The sequence below is a fragment of the Synchiropus splendidus genome, chromosome 9, assembly GCF_027744825.2.
Source record: "Synchiropus splendidus isolate RoL2022-P1 chromosome 9, RoL_Sspl_1.0, whole genome shotgun sequence".
In the NCBI taxonomy this organism is placed as follows: Eukaryota; Metazoa; Chordata; class Actinopteri; order Syngnathiformes; family Callionymidae; genus Synchiropus; species Synchiropus splendidus.
The window spans coordinates 13,266,519-13,283,830 of NC_071342.1; the positions used below are offsets into that span (position 1 = coordinate 13,266,519).

At 42.1% G+C, this 17,312-nt stretch overlaps 1 protein-coding gene across 4 annotated transcripts in view; it reads left to right on the top strand.

Annotated features, from left to right (window-relative positions):
- The window catches only part of LOC128765068 (collagen alpha-1(XIX) chain-like), a 127,383-nt gene that overhangs the window by 56,692 nt on the left and 53,379 nt on the right, over positions 1-17,312 (top strand). For all 4 annotated transcript variants that reach the window (XM_053875464.1, XM_053875465.1, XM_053875466.1 and 1 more), the window contains one exon: positions 9,578-9,622. In XM_053875464.1, coding sequence (XP_053731439.1) covers positions 9,578-9,622 — 45 coding nt within the window. The remainder of the gene's footprint in view (positions 1-9,577; positions 9,623-17,312) is intronic.

Sequence of the window (17,312 nt, forward strand, 5' to 3'; positions counted from 1 at the left end):
CATGAAACAGTGTCCTGATTTTCAGAGGCCACCAGATGACACTGGCTGCTGTATAATGTTTGGACTTGAACAACAAAACCTCACATCATATCTAAACCAAAAGCGCCATCTGGCGGCCTGTGAAAAATAGCACACTGTTTCATAAACTCTGCACTACTGTTTCACGATACCTTAGCCCACACTGTGAACCAAAGAATGTGAAGATGCAATAAAAATGACGCCAAACACTTCTCTTTTAAATAGGCAAATGGAAACATTGCTGAGTTGAGCTGCTTACATCTGAAATAGAAAACCCGATTTAATTTATGTTTTACCAGTAAACATCTTCACCTGTAGTTGTTGTTTAAGGTGAAATGCATCGCAATTGATCGATGCAATGCAGGCGTATAAACCCAGACGGGAAATGCTGGAAGGCAAAAATAAAGATGGCTGCCCGCTTCTACAGTCATGTCAAGTAACCACACATTCAGCTCCCTCTGGAGAATCACCGGATGTAAAGGAACTGTGGTTAATTAAAAGATAACACCGAGTGTTGATCTAATAACTTGAAAGCAACAGACGGTATTCAATAATGAATTAATTTACGGATAACTGCTTGTTCAGGCGAGCCAGCTGGAGCTAATCCTGGCTGTCTCAGGTGCCGGACCGTTCCACTGTCAACCACGGTGCTTTTATTCCATGAAATAACCGGAAAGATGACTACAACGATTGCTGTTATTGAGCATATTTCCACTGGAATGGAAGGGTCTTTCCTTCACTGCAGTATTTAGGGAATAAGATCATCTCAAACCTAGGTTTGGTGTAACCTTTAAAATCCTCACGTCTGTCGCACACGGAACCCAACCTCAATAAAAAAGAAGTATTGCCTTTCAAGCCTTCACCCAGATGTTCAACAGTGACAACAGCAACCACATGCAGTATGGTGAGCTGAGTTTTTTTTTTTTTTTTTTCTAGAATAAACATTGTTTAACAAAAAGCTGCATTTGAAAGTTTTGTGTTGTCAATCTTAAACTCATAAGGTCTTTCATTTCACTATCATGGAAAAGCTAGTCTTGTCTTGTTGGCAAAACCCTTTTCTATCTGTCATCGAATCCCAGCTGTTTAAGCTTCGATTTACAGCCCGCAGATTGATTTCAGGCTATTTTCATTTAAGTGGGGCTGAAAATTGACATTCATGGCAGAAAACAGGTGTTATTTCATTAGATCGCTGCCTGGCTGTTTGACATTATCTGAGGTGTTTGAAATATCATGCTTGTTTTCTTGGATGGTTTTTACCTGCGTTGTTGTGCCGTGATCAGTCAGTCGCTGGAATTTTGCTTCCATTACAGGTGAATTTTGCACGGTCGTATCATATGGTTAATTTAATACTCCATGTTAGATGTGTTGAGAAAGGTGTAATAACAAGACAATATTGCAGTTGTTCATCACACACACCTAATTCTGGTAAAATTCTGTCAGACAAAAGACTCAGGTGGCCACAGTGCACGTCCCCAGTGGCAGACAAGAAGCCTGCTCAGGCAGAAAGAGAAGGAGTGGCATATGCGTTTTTCTGGCAGGAAAAGGTCATCTGCAAAGAGAGAGGACACAGCATTGTCACATTCCCTCTCGACTCTATGATATTTTCCGTTTGGGGACACAAAGTTTGGCCAAAGACAACAAAGTTGTCAATTGGTCAAAATCATCAGATGGAATAAGGCAGCATGTGGTATCGACATTACTCTGACCTGACATCACATCATGGTGCTATCTTCATCTCTAGTTCTAGTCCTTATATGCTTTACTTCATTCTGTTAAAGTGTCAAAGTCAGGGTCGATTATGCCGCATTGACGTTAAACACATGGCACCTGACAGAATGATAACATGGTCGCAGCAAGTGCGGAAATATTTCACCCTCCTTACACCGACAACTACACAGGTGAATGCAACATGCATTTCGAGGGGTGGACGTGACCTCAACAGGTTCAATAACACCAACTTAATAAAGCGCCTTATGAAGCACCAAGCCATGTTGACATATGAAGTCATGTTTGCCTTTTCAGCAAAGCATGACCACTGTTATCCCATAGACTATTAATACTTTAAGATTGGTATTGGATTGGTATCACTCAATACCCAAAGCCCAGGTATCAGTATCGGTATTGGCTCCAAAAAAGTGTGATTGGTTAATCCGTACTGTATAAATATACATTCCCCTTTTTAAGACACAGTCCACAATATCTATCCTTGATTCTGATTTGCCCCTCCTTTCCTTATTTCCTTAGTCTCTCTCTAGTCTCCTACACTAGTTTAGGAAAGGAATTACATAATATTCAATTTCACCTTTTTTGTTGGATGCCAGCTGGAGGCCACTTGGGATCTTATATGCCAATGCAAGTCATTGTTCATCATGCTGTACTATCTTGCATGCTTCCATAGTAATGGAGTTAAATAGGTTCCTCTCTTTATTATTTGGAAGCATAATGTCTTTGGCATGTCGCACACTACTGATTCAACATGATTCCTTTATCCCCAAGGACCATAATAATAGCAAAAGGTAGTCAGCTCACAAGGTGCCTACGCTGTGTAGACACTGTATATCCCTACTTCCCCTTGCCTGCACTGCGACCATGACTCCAGCTGACAGCAGCATTTGTCAGGTGGATTACAAGGCTTTTTGTTGGTATATCAGCTTTAATGTGAGATTGTAACCTGCTCTTCCTTCTTTATGTGATACTCCTGCTCCGTGGGACTCAACATGGAATGCCTTAGAAGAACTTGTTGACATTTGGGATGAGGATTATGGAGTCATTATAAACAAGAGCCTCTGCTGTGTGTCACTGTGACTGTTGACTTTGGTCTGTGATTGGGTCTAGCTTTACAGGGGCTTACTGAGAGTCATGTCTCGGCTGTCTTTTGATTTTTATACACATGCTGCTCTGTGGAAACCAGCGGTGGCTGCGAATCATGTGGATTAAGTCAGACGTTCAAAAATATGCTGTCAATCTTGTGACAGAACCACTTTCCCTTGCCCACATGTGCTTCTCTGCAGAGCTTTCAACATTGTGGCTTTCACATTTGAACCGAGGATCATGTATTAAATGCTTGCTTAGCTAGTCATTTTAAAAAGTGATCTTAATTATTCACATTTACTCGGTTAAAGGAGCAAATATTTAGGAAGCGCCTGGAGGTGTCATTTTAGAGTAAAGAGCAAGTCGGTGAAAAAGCTGTGTTCGCTGCCGTTTCTCCTCCCACACACAAGCACATTTCCTTTGCTGCTTTCGAAAGACGCCGCTTCATTGTGGGCTATTCTATTTCAAAAGATTCCTGGAAATAATGCCTTCAGAGGTCAACTAGTTCCTTCCTTTGGAGACAGACTATTCTTCTGGAGGATGACCAGAACCACACAACAGCAGTGGATTTCACCTCTATAGACTTTCTCCAGCAATAACAGTGAAAGCGACTGAAATGTTTTTGTTACAATGATGCAGGAGAGAATGCACAGCTTTGCCGAACATTTTACATTTTTAATGCTGAAGATAAGACCTCCACTTGATGCTCAGAATTGGTCCCTACTTCAATATTCAATTTCCCTCTGAGAACTCTGGCTTGAAACTTTGAATTTATTCTTTCATCTCGTCTCTTGACTCTGAGATGCAATTGGATCTAGGGACACTTGAAGAGCTCAGGCCGATGAAAGATGGTATCACCAACAAAAAAAATATGATGTGCGCAAAGATCACTGTCTCTTTCCTATAAAGACTCTAAGTACTACATTTGAAAGCTAGAAATGTATGGCTAGTTACTACTATGTGCCGAGAAAGGAATCAGCCAAGGCGGAGGCAGAAAATGCTTCTCTCCTATCCTTTCGTACCGCTATATTCCTTCCTTATATCATCTGTCTTGCTTCTCCTACCACTTGTCTCACCTGCCTATGATTCACTGCAATGACCCGGAGGAGGGCTCCACACTGCAGCGCTCAAATGATAATCAAGAGCTGGAATGTTGTCAAATTTATAGGACACTGCATGTTGCATAGCAACAGAGATTGCTGCGGTGATCTGATGGCTGGGTGAGAGTGAAACGGGGTTAGTAACAGGTAAACGGAAAGAGGCGAGTAGACAGATACGACAAAAGGGCAAGGCAGTCGGTCACTGCGGAAATATAGAGAAACACCTGGGAGTGTAGTGAGGACTCAGAGTGAAGCATCTGAAAATGATCACGCATGAAATTGTTTTGAGAATCAACCTGATCAAAAGGCTTTTTGTAGCCCAATTAGCAAGTTTTTGTTCTCATTCTACCATTCATTTATTCATACTTTAATCATGCAATCCATTTGTCTTTATTTGAGAGCACTTTTTATTAAAGGGGCCCTGTTGTGCTTTTCCAAGTTTCAAAACTTATCTACAATTTGAGCCAGAAGAATTCACCAAGACTTCACACTGAGGTGTGAAATAATTCTGTTCTTAAACTTCTAAAAAAATACACTTAAAAAATCACAACTATGGCTGCACTCGCAGATGCCTTGGAATCTCATTTTTATTAGATGGAATTTATTGCGCCTTGCACAGGATCATGGGATCGATGGAGCACTGTTCAGTGCATAGTACATTGTACCACTTATAGGCTTTGATGATAAAGCATTTATTTGCCTTTCTTAAGGGACGTGTTACGACACCGCACCGCAGTGGATTACGTTCATCTTCAGAGAAAGACAGGAGCAGGTGGTGCAGGAGTCTTCATTTGCAGCTCAGTTTCAGACAGTTTTGTGCAACGTACTTGGGTGTGAACACTAGTTATAAAGTTCCCAGAAAAAAAAAAAAAAAAAAAAAAAACTACAAAATATCAAAATCAAACATACAATTTTTTTGAGTTGCCATGTTTTACTAAACTTAATCCTGCATTGTTTGTTTTGCCAAAACAACAAACTCTTCAGCAGTTAGTCGTAACAAATAAGCTATTCAAAGTTGTGGGATAGAGGCCATTTTGGTAGCTCCTGTAGTTCCTCAGTGTTTTGAGTGAGGCAGCCATAATGGAAACTTTGAATCGAGGTAAGCATTTAGAATTTAATTTTGATGCCAAGCTATTCTGCGAGCATGTCAGATTTGAATGGCACATCAACACATCATCGAATTATGTTTTTTGTTAATTTCCATGAGACAGATAGACAGATAAATTATGGCAAATGGATCTTGCATATATAGAGCTTTCCACGCTTCTCAAGCAACCAAAGTGCTTTACACAAAGTCACCCATTCATACACATGTTCACTCAGTAGCGGCAGTAGGCTGCGACGTAACGTGCCATTGGAACTGCCAGGAGCAAACTGGGGTTAAGTGTCTTGCATTGGGACACAACAACACAAAGACATTGGAATCTGGGTTCAAACCAGCAACCCCTCAGTCACAGGCCGAACACATTATCATCTACCATCAAGATTTAAAGACTGAAATTCTAGACCCCCCCAAAAAAGATCCTGTGTTTGCGGGTCACAGTTGGTTGAAAAGATTGATAGCAACCGGAGGATTTTACCAATAACTAAATGAACCACTAGACATTCTGACTGACACCATCATTTATTGGTGCGTCAAATCAGGAGTGTGGAATGAATGTCTTCTGTTGAATAACACACTGCTGTGGAAGTTCCTTTTCACACATTTAGAAAGACATTTTGTGTGATGTGTTTCCCACACTCTGACAAAGACCTTGGATATTTAGATCACATTTTGTAAAACTATGTGAATAATCTGTCCTAAATCCCTGAGTCAGCACTCGCAGATGCTCAAGCCGGCGACGTTAATGGCTGAACGACTCACCATATCTGCAGAACCGGAAGGGAACCTGCAGGCACCACCGCGGTTCCAGCCATCTTTATCGTATCTCTATTCCAGAGTGATTTTGTGAAACTGCTCTCTCACGGCAACATTGGCAGGAGTGTTGTTTTTTCAACACTCAACACTCACTGCAAACATTTACTGGTCCAGGATTCAACAAAGAGATGAATTCCTTATGTAGCTGCCCAATAACCAGGGTCAATAAACAAATCCACTTATACCTACAAGAACATCATTGAACGTACCATAAAAAATGATAATGTTGCCCAACATTCAGTCAAGTTACTGTCAAATTGTTGCTTGTAGTTGCACCACATCAAGCTCCACCTTCATGGGAAACCATGCATATAAAAAGTCCTTCTCTGGGGGAATTACCTGGATTTTACTGTGGATAAATTTATTCATTCAACTTCCCAGAGTGTATTTCCATTCTCTTTTTCATAAATGTGATGTAAGCTTGTTATTGATAGTCTCTTAGCCGTTTTTTTTTTTTTTTTTTGACACATCAGCATCAGCACACGCCTGAGATGATCCCATGATAACAAACTGCAGCATTGAAAAAACTCATTTTTATTCATTTGCTTGTTCCTTTGTCTTCTTTTCTCCATCACTGCATCAGCAGAGGAAGGTGAAGGTTTATGAGAGGACATAAAACATAAAATGGACCCTGCTTTGGGCTTTGACAGAGGCTTCTGGGCAGAAGCAGAGATGGAACAGTGAAGTAAAAAGTCTAGCGCTATAAATATGCTCACACAATTTCAACATCCATGTGTTTGCTGGCTCCGAGTGCTGATGTAAATGTATGGTCATCTTGAAGTGTATACATCTCCTGACAACAAACCTTGGTTTGTCAGAGACGGAGACAACCTCCATCATCTAACAGACAGAGGAAGCGCTCATTCTAGTCCTAGAAGTGAGGTTGCACAGCAACACATGCAGAACTGGTTTCACTGGTTTGATTGAAGGCTGTGGTGCTGGAGGCTTTGGAGAGGATGGATCCAGGACAGGTGGAATGTAGAGGTGAAGACCAGGAAAAGCAGTGAGGAAATTTCAAAGTTCACCAGGTCACATCATCTGGTTAGGAGCCTATTTGCATCCCACCGTGTCGGAGAATCTTCATGGTCACTTCAGTGATGCCCTGTATCTGACTCCCGCCGAGTAACAGACAAATTCTGATGGGATACAAAAGTTGCCATGGGATCAAGTAACCCATATGCAGGGAGGAAACCTTGTGTCTATTTTCAAGAGTTCAATGTCAAGGGCCACACCCACAAATACGGGGCAACAAATACATTTGAGCAACCTCAAGTAAATGTAAACATTATTGATGTTGTGCTGCAGCAAATTCAGAAGAAGTCTGGTCATTTATGTCTGTACTGTACCATGAGTCCCAGGGTAAATTGAATCCACTGCTAAAGCTGAGGTCACGCAGAATACTAGACTCTCTGCTTAAAAGAAGAGATGAGGTGACTAAACACAGAAGAATACAATTACTCTCATTAGAAAGCTCCCGGCGAAGAGGAATTCCCGAAGTGGATTGTGGATTTCTACACAAAGTCAATCGCAAACCCCATTCACTTACTGGGATGCCATTTGTTTTTCAAATCTATATTGACAGCTAAACAGCTATTTGGATCTCAGACTCGGGTTATTTTTGTACAGCATAATTCGTCACCTGTTTCGGAATCGTAGCACATGAAAAATGTATTAGAGTAATTGCGAATGATGTCATGGGCTGTTGTTGTCAGGGTCATGGGAGAAAGGGTAGGAGCGGTGCACTTTTTTTTCTTAAATTACTGTGTGAGAATATCAACAATGTATCCACTGCCGTGCCTGAGCAACTGTTTGGCTGGACAACTGAGATATGCCAAAGGTTCTGAGACTATGGGGAAGAATCAATACCAAACTAACCTACTGGCTTAGCGTAAATTATATGATATTGATCAGAAATGAAAAATAGACTGTTGTGTTATCTTAAACTGCCAAGGTGGCAGCCTGACTCTGACTCAGTCTCTTAGGTCGGCGGATGTGCAGATGTCTGGGCAGATTTCAATAATAGTGTTTTCTTGATTGATCTTCTCGTTTCCTTGGAATTTCAAACAGGAAATAACACGTTTTTTTTTTATTCCTCTGCTTGTTTACCTTTGTATGATGCTGCCTTTTCAATTAATGTGCTTAAAATATTGCATTATTAATATTTCAATTTGTTAATTTTGAAAATATACATTTACTCTTTTAGATGAAAACTTTTGGGAGGTTAGTTATATCCACATCTACATTCTTGTTATTTAAAAATTCATGTAGAAGTGGTGTATGAAGCAATTCTTCTTTATGGTAATGGCTCCCAGTTGCATTAAGAATTGATTTTAGATTGATTTGCAAAGCTCCTAATCGTCTGTGCTCAGCACACGTCTGGGTTCGGTGAGGTCAGATCAGTTTGTGGCTGGATCGCTAATCTTATGATGAGAGCTTGTGCTGCTTCAGAGACCAGTTTTACTTTTTAATGAACATCTTTAACATTAATGACTCAATGAATTTTATATTGTTGTTTTGTGTCTGTCGTAACATGGTAATGAGCAAAATGTGATGTGGGAGAGTTGGGTTTCGGGCTTGACACTCAAGCAACCAGGTCAGCTGTCACTTTGTAGTAGTTTGTAAGAGAATTTTGGTTCATTTGAAACCACTGTGGGAAGCTGTCACTGGCCTCTTTTATGGTGATCCTTTTTTGTGTCCTGGGTTTCCAATGAGAAAACAGGCCAGCAACACATTCTCACTCCAGAGGCGTCAAACAGAGAGTATTTTCAAGTGTCTTAGAGTGACACTGACATGTTGATGCGTCCGGCTGTATCCTTTTGGAAGGGTGGACACAGAAGTTTGCTTGAGAAACGCTCTGTTTGGATGATGGATTTGGAGAAAGGAGAGGTGGTATTGGGTCAAGAATTCTGAAGATGGAAGTAGAGGAAGACAATGGACTAAATGCACAGGAGTGCCTCCGGTTAATTTCCTTACACCCGGTGTCTGCTTGTGGAATGTGTGCTGGGCAATGACATCACATCCGTTCTTCTTTCCTGGGAGGAGCCACAACGCTTCAATCCAAAAGCTAGTGAGCCACCTAATTCTTCTCATGAAAGCACAGCTATGCATATGGTCCATTGAAGACATGAAGAGAATGCAGCGACTAGGGAGGATGATGAAGGTGGTGGAGGCTGAAGTCTTCATTCGGGTTTCTATTGTTCAAGCCACAGTCATGTGTAGCACCCTGTTAAGTTGGTCTTTTTCTGGAAATTTTGATATCTCACTACAACTTGAGCACATGTGGGCAAACTGGTGTGAGTGGGGGAAAACCACGTATGCACTACATGAACAAAAGTATGTGTTTGTCCACAGCAGAGTCAAGGCTGCTGTACTCACAGTTGCTTCCATCCGGGATGAAGAACACTCTCAGTATTACAGGACCAGACGCTCAAATATTATTTTCCCTGCGCTTTTTTTTTCAATTAAAGTTCCCGAACGCTAGGCTGACCTTTGTGCTGCTGAATCCGCCCTTTGGTGTAATAGACGGTTCTCACAGTCAGACTTGCTCTGAGCGAGCGGGGGCCACGCAGTGCACAGCAATTAAGACCATCCTTCCTTGTTAATTAAAAGCAATTTAGAGACAGTAACGCATGTTGCTGTTTAGCCTGAACTGCAAGCAGGATGTGTCACCTTTCACACCTTTCATTGCGCTTGTGTTAATGCTTCTTAATCTGGTACTTGTTTACTGCAGGGCCGGAGAGGGAAGCCGGGGGACGCTGGACCTAAAGGGCAGTCGGTGAGTACCAGCCGACATCCAACTCCACACACACACACACACCCAGGATCATGTTGGTTTTGGAGAATATAGGCTTCATTTTTCACCAAGTATCATCCTTTGTTTGAGCGTTTAAGTATTTTGTAAGACATGAGGGAAGAGTAAAAAAAAAAAATCTGCTAATATGACGTGAGAACAAACAAAGCTACTCCAATACTTGTCTGGCTCTAAATGATTTATTTTGCCAGGAGTTGTATTACAGTCTCTCAACCAGTTTGGCTTCCTGTTTCAGTGATGACCCTAACTTCCTCATGAGTGTCAGAATGAATCATATTTTTTTAAACACCCTTTTCAAGTCTTAATAAATAATAATGGCCTGCCAAATCTGATTTTTCTGTCGACATATTTTCAATGATAACACAACTTGGACGCGAGTCCCACTTATTAGTGACTGGAGACTTGACTTGGACTGGTGGATAAAAGACTCCGGACTCGAGTCAGACTCCTGATTTGTGACTCGAGCACAATGTTTAGTTTTGCATTTTTTTAGGCTGAATGAAACATGCTGCGTCGACCATGTCAAGTTGATCAGACATCGAAAAACACATCTAGTTAAATCAACCGCATAACAGGGTGCAGCATTAGCATTAGCATCACAGAACAGCAAACTTCCTGTCCACACAGAGACGAAGTCTGTCGTATATGCACAAGTTCTTTGTGGTATAGACCTTTCAACCGCACGGATCGAGCATTTTCAGTCTCTGCCTCCAATATTGGACAGCTGACCAGGAACGTAATAAAAACATTGACATCACTGTCCAGTCTGCCTCGGCTCTCTCCGAAAAAGTCGCCCCATCACAACGCTAACATGAGACCGCGCTGCTCATTCGGCTGTTCCGCTTGTTGTAAATAGTACTGATATATATTGCACCTTCCGCAACTCTTCTATTAGAATGAGCAGGAATTGATCAATGTTAACACAGACATGAAAACCTAACAGTTTGCAGCATCCATGCTAAGCATGACAAGGATCTGTCAATACAGTATAGTATTTAAAAACAGTCAGTATGCCTCCTGATGATGATGATGTCATACACATGCTTTTATTCCCTTAGATATTACAACGCAGTGGTATAAGATGGATTCTGGCTGGAAGTCATAGCAACCTCGTTCCAATTATTGGACTTGAGACTTGACATAGACTCGTGACCAAGGACTTGCAAAAACTGACGTGTGACCATCACACCACGTCACTATGATAACCCATGGGACCTCAGACGATAGACATTAAAATGTCACCCATGTTTTTAAATCCCATCCAATAAACTATGTAGAGTTGCATTACTTGTTTGAGCCGCTACCCTTCTCCTCGGGTGGAAACTAATTCCGTTAACGCATCTCCAGCGCGGCTCTAAGTCCCCAGTATTAATAGCACAAACCACAGGAGGTGTATTCGTGTAGCGCTTGAGAGCCTTTGTATTAATGAGCAGGACATGTCTGGCTGTTTTAGGCCCGTTGCCTTCATGAATGATCGTCTCCTCCTGGTGCATCCGTTCGTGTGCCGACCTAAACGCTAAAGGGCAGATACACTACCATGTGTTAAAGCAGACAGCTTGTCAGACTCTTAAGCGCTGTGATGTTAGAACAAACAGGAGTGCTTAGCTCCAATGCTCTGCTTGTCCAATTATTTTCACGCTCTATTGCCCTGATTACACCCTTGATCCGGGCACGGGGACTCTGATACCTACAAAAACAGGTCTGCATCTGCTTTTGGAACCGCCTCGATTATGCCTAAATCCAACAATACAAGACTTTTTGGTTCAACATTTGCAGCCCAACAAATATAAAGGAGGGAGGGCAAGTGACATTTTCAAACGCCCTTATGATGCACGTAACGTGCGGCAGCCTCTCCACCATCCCCTGGTATTGGCATTTACGGGTCACCTGTTTTGCTGAGGAGGATCTCAGGGGCAAAATCAACTATTCAAAACACACGCTAGGGCATCACTGTGTCTTGTCCATTGGCAGCAGTTACATGCTCACAGCCCAGGGACTCAGCACTTATTTCTCAAAGTCACATTAGCATAGGAGCGTGACACGAGAGTCTGCAGAAAATGAAGTTTTTAACCGCACTTATGAGTGAGATTTATCTTATGCACGCTGACCCTGGCTGCCATGGGACCCCTCTCTACGTGTAAGGGCAGGACTGTGTCGATTAGCTGGTGTGACAGAATTTATTGTTATGCTACAGTAGCTAGCTTCAGGAGTGCTGCAGACCTTCATTATTTCCAATGATGGACATTTTGCCTCAGTGTCCCAAAGGATATGGTCACGATTTGGCTGTGGAAGGAAACTAAAGACTTTCAAGAAGGTGCCTTACAGTATGACTTTCCTGTCTATTTGTCACGTCAGGATTAGAGACAAGCTTATGCTGATCCATAGTGGGAGTTTTGGGTAGGAATCTCTCAGTTAAGCTTGGTCCAATCCCTCTGCACCCAAAGTTTTATTTTTGGGCTCCTGGTGTTCACGAACTTTTCAAAGATGTGGAGAGGAGGATTTGCAAAGTGATGGGATGAAGATTCCCATTACACAGGAAGTTACTCTGTTGTGAAACCATGTGGATATGGATCATCACCTCCCAAACAGAGGTCATCAGAAGTAGAAAGAATGAGGTCGAACATATGAGAGGTTCCACTTGTATTCACAAGTCATGATATTAGTTTCAGAATTGGAGGGGGAATGAGAGCGAAAACAGCTGTTCCTGAAGGTAAAGCTTAGTATCCTCCCCAGGGATGAGTCTACCTCAGTCAGTGCTCGGTGAAGTGCACTTTTAGGACACTGATCATGATGTTGCACACCACTCAGCATGTTGCTCAGGCAAGTAGTCCATCAAGTCTATCACAAGACAGATGAATGAACTATGTTCTCAGGGGTGCTACAGCCCACTCACTTCTTTCCAGACTGAAGTGTTGTGACCTCCCACTGCCTCAACACGTTGTTGAAAGGATGAAAAGCTCATTCAAAGATGCACATTCCTTGCTATAATTGAATGAGTATATCTCTCGTGGTGCTCAATTCTCTACTAAGAGGTCAATTCAGATAGACAGAAGTGCGGCAGACGAACTGCTTGACAGATGTTATAAAGGGTCTTCAAATTATTCATTTGAAGTTAGATTTAGTTATGAAAACTTTTTTTTTTGTCTGCTCATTTGCTTTCATCCGATCACACTTACCAGATGTGATGTCAGCTGGACACATTCAACAAACGGAAACCAGATGATGTGCTCCAGCTTATTTTTTTCCGGGACACACTCCTGTGCATCTAGTCCATGATCAGTTTAGCATCAGCCCATTATCACCTGGGAGAAAACCGATAGATGCTGAACCCCTTATCTAGTTCTATGTTTCAAATTCCTCATTCTCCCCACAGTCACGCTTCCCAGATACAAACATGGCGATAGTGAAATGTCTTCACTTCAGGCAAAGACCTTTTCAAATCAAATTCCTAAACAGAACCAAAAAAATATTATTCAAAACGAGGACAAACACAAATGCTGTTTATTCAAAAGCTGGGATGAAGGTCTGCCCGCATGCTTGGACAATGGCCCACTCCAGTCTGCCATACCCTTCAAAATGGACACAAAATAATCTTTTCAAGCTGCTCTTAAACTGCAAAAACACATGGTTTGATTCCATAACCTGTGTCAGACCTGTCTACTTTCATTTCTAAGCTTGAATGTCAGTCTGGCTAAGCCTCATGCTGCTGAATGACCAAATGATAAGCTTTGAAATAATAAAGTGCGTCCTGTCTGCACGCCTTTTAAAAAATGTCCCAAGCTTCACCTTTCTACGACAGGAAGCCCTTTTTATCTTCTCCTAGAGCGAAAGGACATTTTATTGCTTGTAATTGCGGGGTTCTCAAGTTTCCTCTAAAAGAACAAGTGTCAGTGTATGAGGTGAAAGACTCACTAATCACAAAACACAACCTGTGCCACATGCCACGAGAGCTGACATGTGGCATTTAAAGTGGATTCAACCTGTCTTCCTGTTTGATAAAGCAGTTCTGCCTGCACCAGCAGTGTGGATGAATTGTCAAAAAGAGTGAGCGTTCATTTTAGCTGTCTCCCAAACGGACATGCACTTAAATCATCTCTTGTCACGTGTAAGTAGCTGTCCCAGGGGGAGGAGGAAAAAAAAGGCAGACTTATGAGTGACCGGATACTCCTCACCCCCGTCTGCCCTTGCCTGACTTTCTTTAGGTTTTATGCAAAGTTGCATCTCCATTTGTTGCACCTTTCAGTCAATTGCAGCTCATCTCTTCTTACACCTCCCACCGGGCGTCACAGCGTGACTCAGTTCTTATTCTCCAAACAGACAGATGGCCATTACCTACAGTGCTTTTGTAAAAAGCCTCTGCAATCATTTTTATGAATCCCAGGGCTGCTGTAGCTCACCGGAGGCACACAAGATAAGTGGTGTAAGAATTTCTCTGACGTGGACTTCAACTGCCTCCGAGGCTACCTGCTTCCTTAAAACCACCTCATCATGCTGTGTGTGATGGCTATTGTGCGGTGGACAACCTCTTGACCGCAGCTGTTCATTTGATGTATAGGTGCATCGTTTACAGCAGTGTAGGCTCAGGCCGCGGGTACACTCCACCTCCACGGTGCCCGCAGGACAGAACAGTGTCGGCTGGACAACCTTGAAAACCACTGGACGTGAATCAGGGTATGTTTGTCATGGGCCAAAGAGAATGGGAACGCTGCATCAGAAAACAGCGCTTTCAGGGTTAGGACGTATCGCATGTAGCACGCCGGAATTGTCCTACACACCGGCCACATGGAGACTGTCTCGGCTCTCTCCCTGAAATTCGCCATCTCACAACGATACCGGTGAACAAGAGAGTAGTATAGGCTCGGCAACAACTGTTGAGGCTAATGTTAATACGAACAGTAATTTCCGGACTATATTAGCCGCTCCCACTATATTTAAGAAGGAAAATAGATCTTGTTCATATATAAGCTGCACCGGTCTATAAAAATGCATGAGGATCACCTCGAAACTAGTTTTGAAAACCAGCTCCAGCATCAAGACTGACTCATGAAACAAACTGTTCTGAACTTGAATCATCAACTTGTCACATCTTTTATTCATATTAAACACTCAAAATGTGCTGTTTTCACCCACCGACACCACAGCCGGTCTCAGCTGCTGCTTCTTGAGCGCAGATTACTCCCTGTGGTGACGATGAAGCATGAAACAGGTGACCACAGCGCTCGTGTCCCTGGTCACTCTCTCATGCCTCTGACGACTTATAGGCCAGTGTTGACGTTCATCGAAGCTCAACCGTGTCATCTGTAAACACCACTGTCTCTTATCGATCGATTTGTTTCTGCTATCAAGTGCTAATAACTAACACACAAGCTTTATTTGCACATTTCCTGTGCTGTCTTCTTATTTGTTGCAAGAGCATTACAGCGCCTCTACAGTCCTGGCCTATGTACTACATCTGCTTCATTTTTACTGAGCTCTTTTTGCAAACAACAGCCAGCTCAGTGTGGATGCAGCCATAGTTTACTAATAAAGGATACATCATTTATAAAGTCACCGATGCTCATTGCAGCATGGGTCAGTCTTACATGTTAATTTTCACTTGTCATGTTTTAGCCTCTTGAGATCCAATCCATTCTCTGTGCTATTTGGGATGTGAAGAATAATAAAAGTGAATAATAAGTGACATCTGTTTTCCCCTGAAATATCAACAGAATGTCTTAAACTTTGCTCTCTAGGTGGCATCTTGTTTTCAATACAGCGCCAGTAGTGTCCAAAAATAATGAATGCATAATACAAAAACTGGATATAAGTGAGTGAATGAAGCAAAAATTCCATATTAAGCTAAGTATTTTTATTCCATATGATTCACTGCAGATTTAATTACATTTAAACAAATTGTTTTGTAGCTAATAGCTTCATCAGACCTCTCATTGTCATTAATCGTTTGTGTAATGATGATGTTTATTAAATTTAAAAAAAGCATCATTAATCATGCAGAGAGCCACAGTTCCATACACAGTTGCAGGCCAAATAAAATGTATCCATTGAGTGAGTGGTCCATAAATGGATATAAAACAAGAGAGACAAGGTTTGTCTCCTTGAAGAACAAACATATGCCCTTCATTCTAAAGACTGTCTGACCCATTGTCTCTGCTTGGTTGGAAATAGTCACCTACATGACTCATGATATTGATAACTAGTTTTTAATACACTGTACATTGTATTTCGAGACAACTCTACACCTTTAAAGCTGACACGAGGGCCACATAAAATCACTCGAAGGGCCAAATTTGGCCCCTGGCTCACACGTTTGACACATGGTTTTGTCACGTGAATATAAAATGATGATATATATGTTGTTGTTTACACTTCATAAAGGTCCTGTAGGCTTAAAATGGCTTCACAAAATATTTTTATGAGGAAAAAAAAAAAGTGTGTGTTGCTTTTCTCGAGTAATGGGACGTAGCACCAAACACACACACACAGGTGATAGAGAATTGTGGCTCGTGCAGCGTCTGTCTGAGCCGAGCGTGCTCCCACTTACTCAGCAGAGTGTTTGAAGGAGAAAGTCTTTGCCGGGAAGACGGTGTTCCCATGAATCACATCTCCATAAATGTATCTCCCACTGACAGTTTCCAACTGCCTCTGACAGAACGCCGCAGACGATGACGGAGCGACCAAGTGCAATGCAGACATGCTTAATTGCAATTTGATGACTCGCAGTGCCTCAAAGTCAACACATCACCCACCGATAGCCACATGCAAAGACCTGCTCCCCGTCCCCAAAAAGGATTGTGTAAATACAGCGATAATCTGGGTAAATACCGGCTGTGCTGCAGTTAATCATTTGAAAGCTTCTCCTACTTGCACCGCAGCCCTGTGCCAACAAATTGTCATTGAATGAGTTGGCAGATCAAAGAGGGACGAGACAAAAAAATGTGGCAAGGCTTGAAGCCGACACTGTTCAGATCAGGAAATTCTCTCCTCTACTCATTGCTAAATTGCCCAAAAACACAGTTTCTTTGATCGGATAAGGACTCATAAACACGTCTTTAAATCTTTCAAATGGGAAATATGAACGTGTGTGCTCTCTCTAAATGACTCAGCCGGAAAATCTCACCCAAAGTGACTTGGCTCTTAGCGGTTAAAGTTGGTTGAGAATATACGCTACCTCTCTTGGTGAGCTTTCTCTTCCACGCACTTGAAAAATAATGTTACTTTGAATCTCAAGACAGATTGAAGGTTCAGCTGAGATAACCCACCAGCCAGTGACCCCCCGATTCACAGACCAAGTGAGAGAATACTGTTACATTCCCGACAATAAAATAATGCAAACTGAAACTCCAGGTGGTTGATAAAGCTGTGCGCAATTGAATTAACAGTCTATTTCACTACTTCTTCCTTCTCCCCACCTTAAGTATAAGAAGTCTCCATCTGTTGAAACACAGCACCGCTCGACTGACTTAATGAGCAGCCATCATTTAGATGAAAAAATACAAAACCAGAAGCTCGGTCTCATTAAATGAATGGTCGGACGTGGGCTGTTGTTTACATGCTGAAGAAACGAGGTTTTTGTTTTTTAGCGATGATCGCTCATTACTGTTCCCTTTCATTTTTGAGTCCGAATTAAAAATAATAATAACGACATTAGACTCCT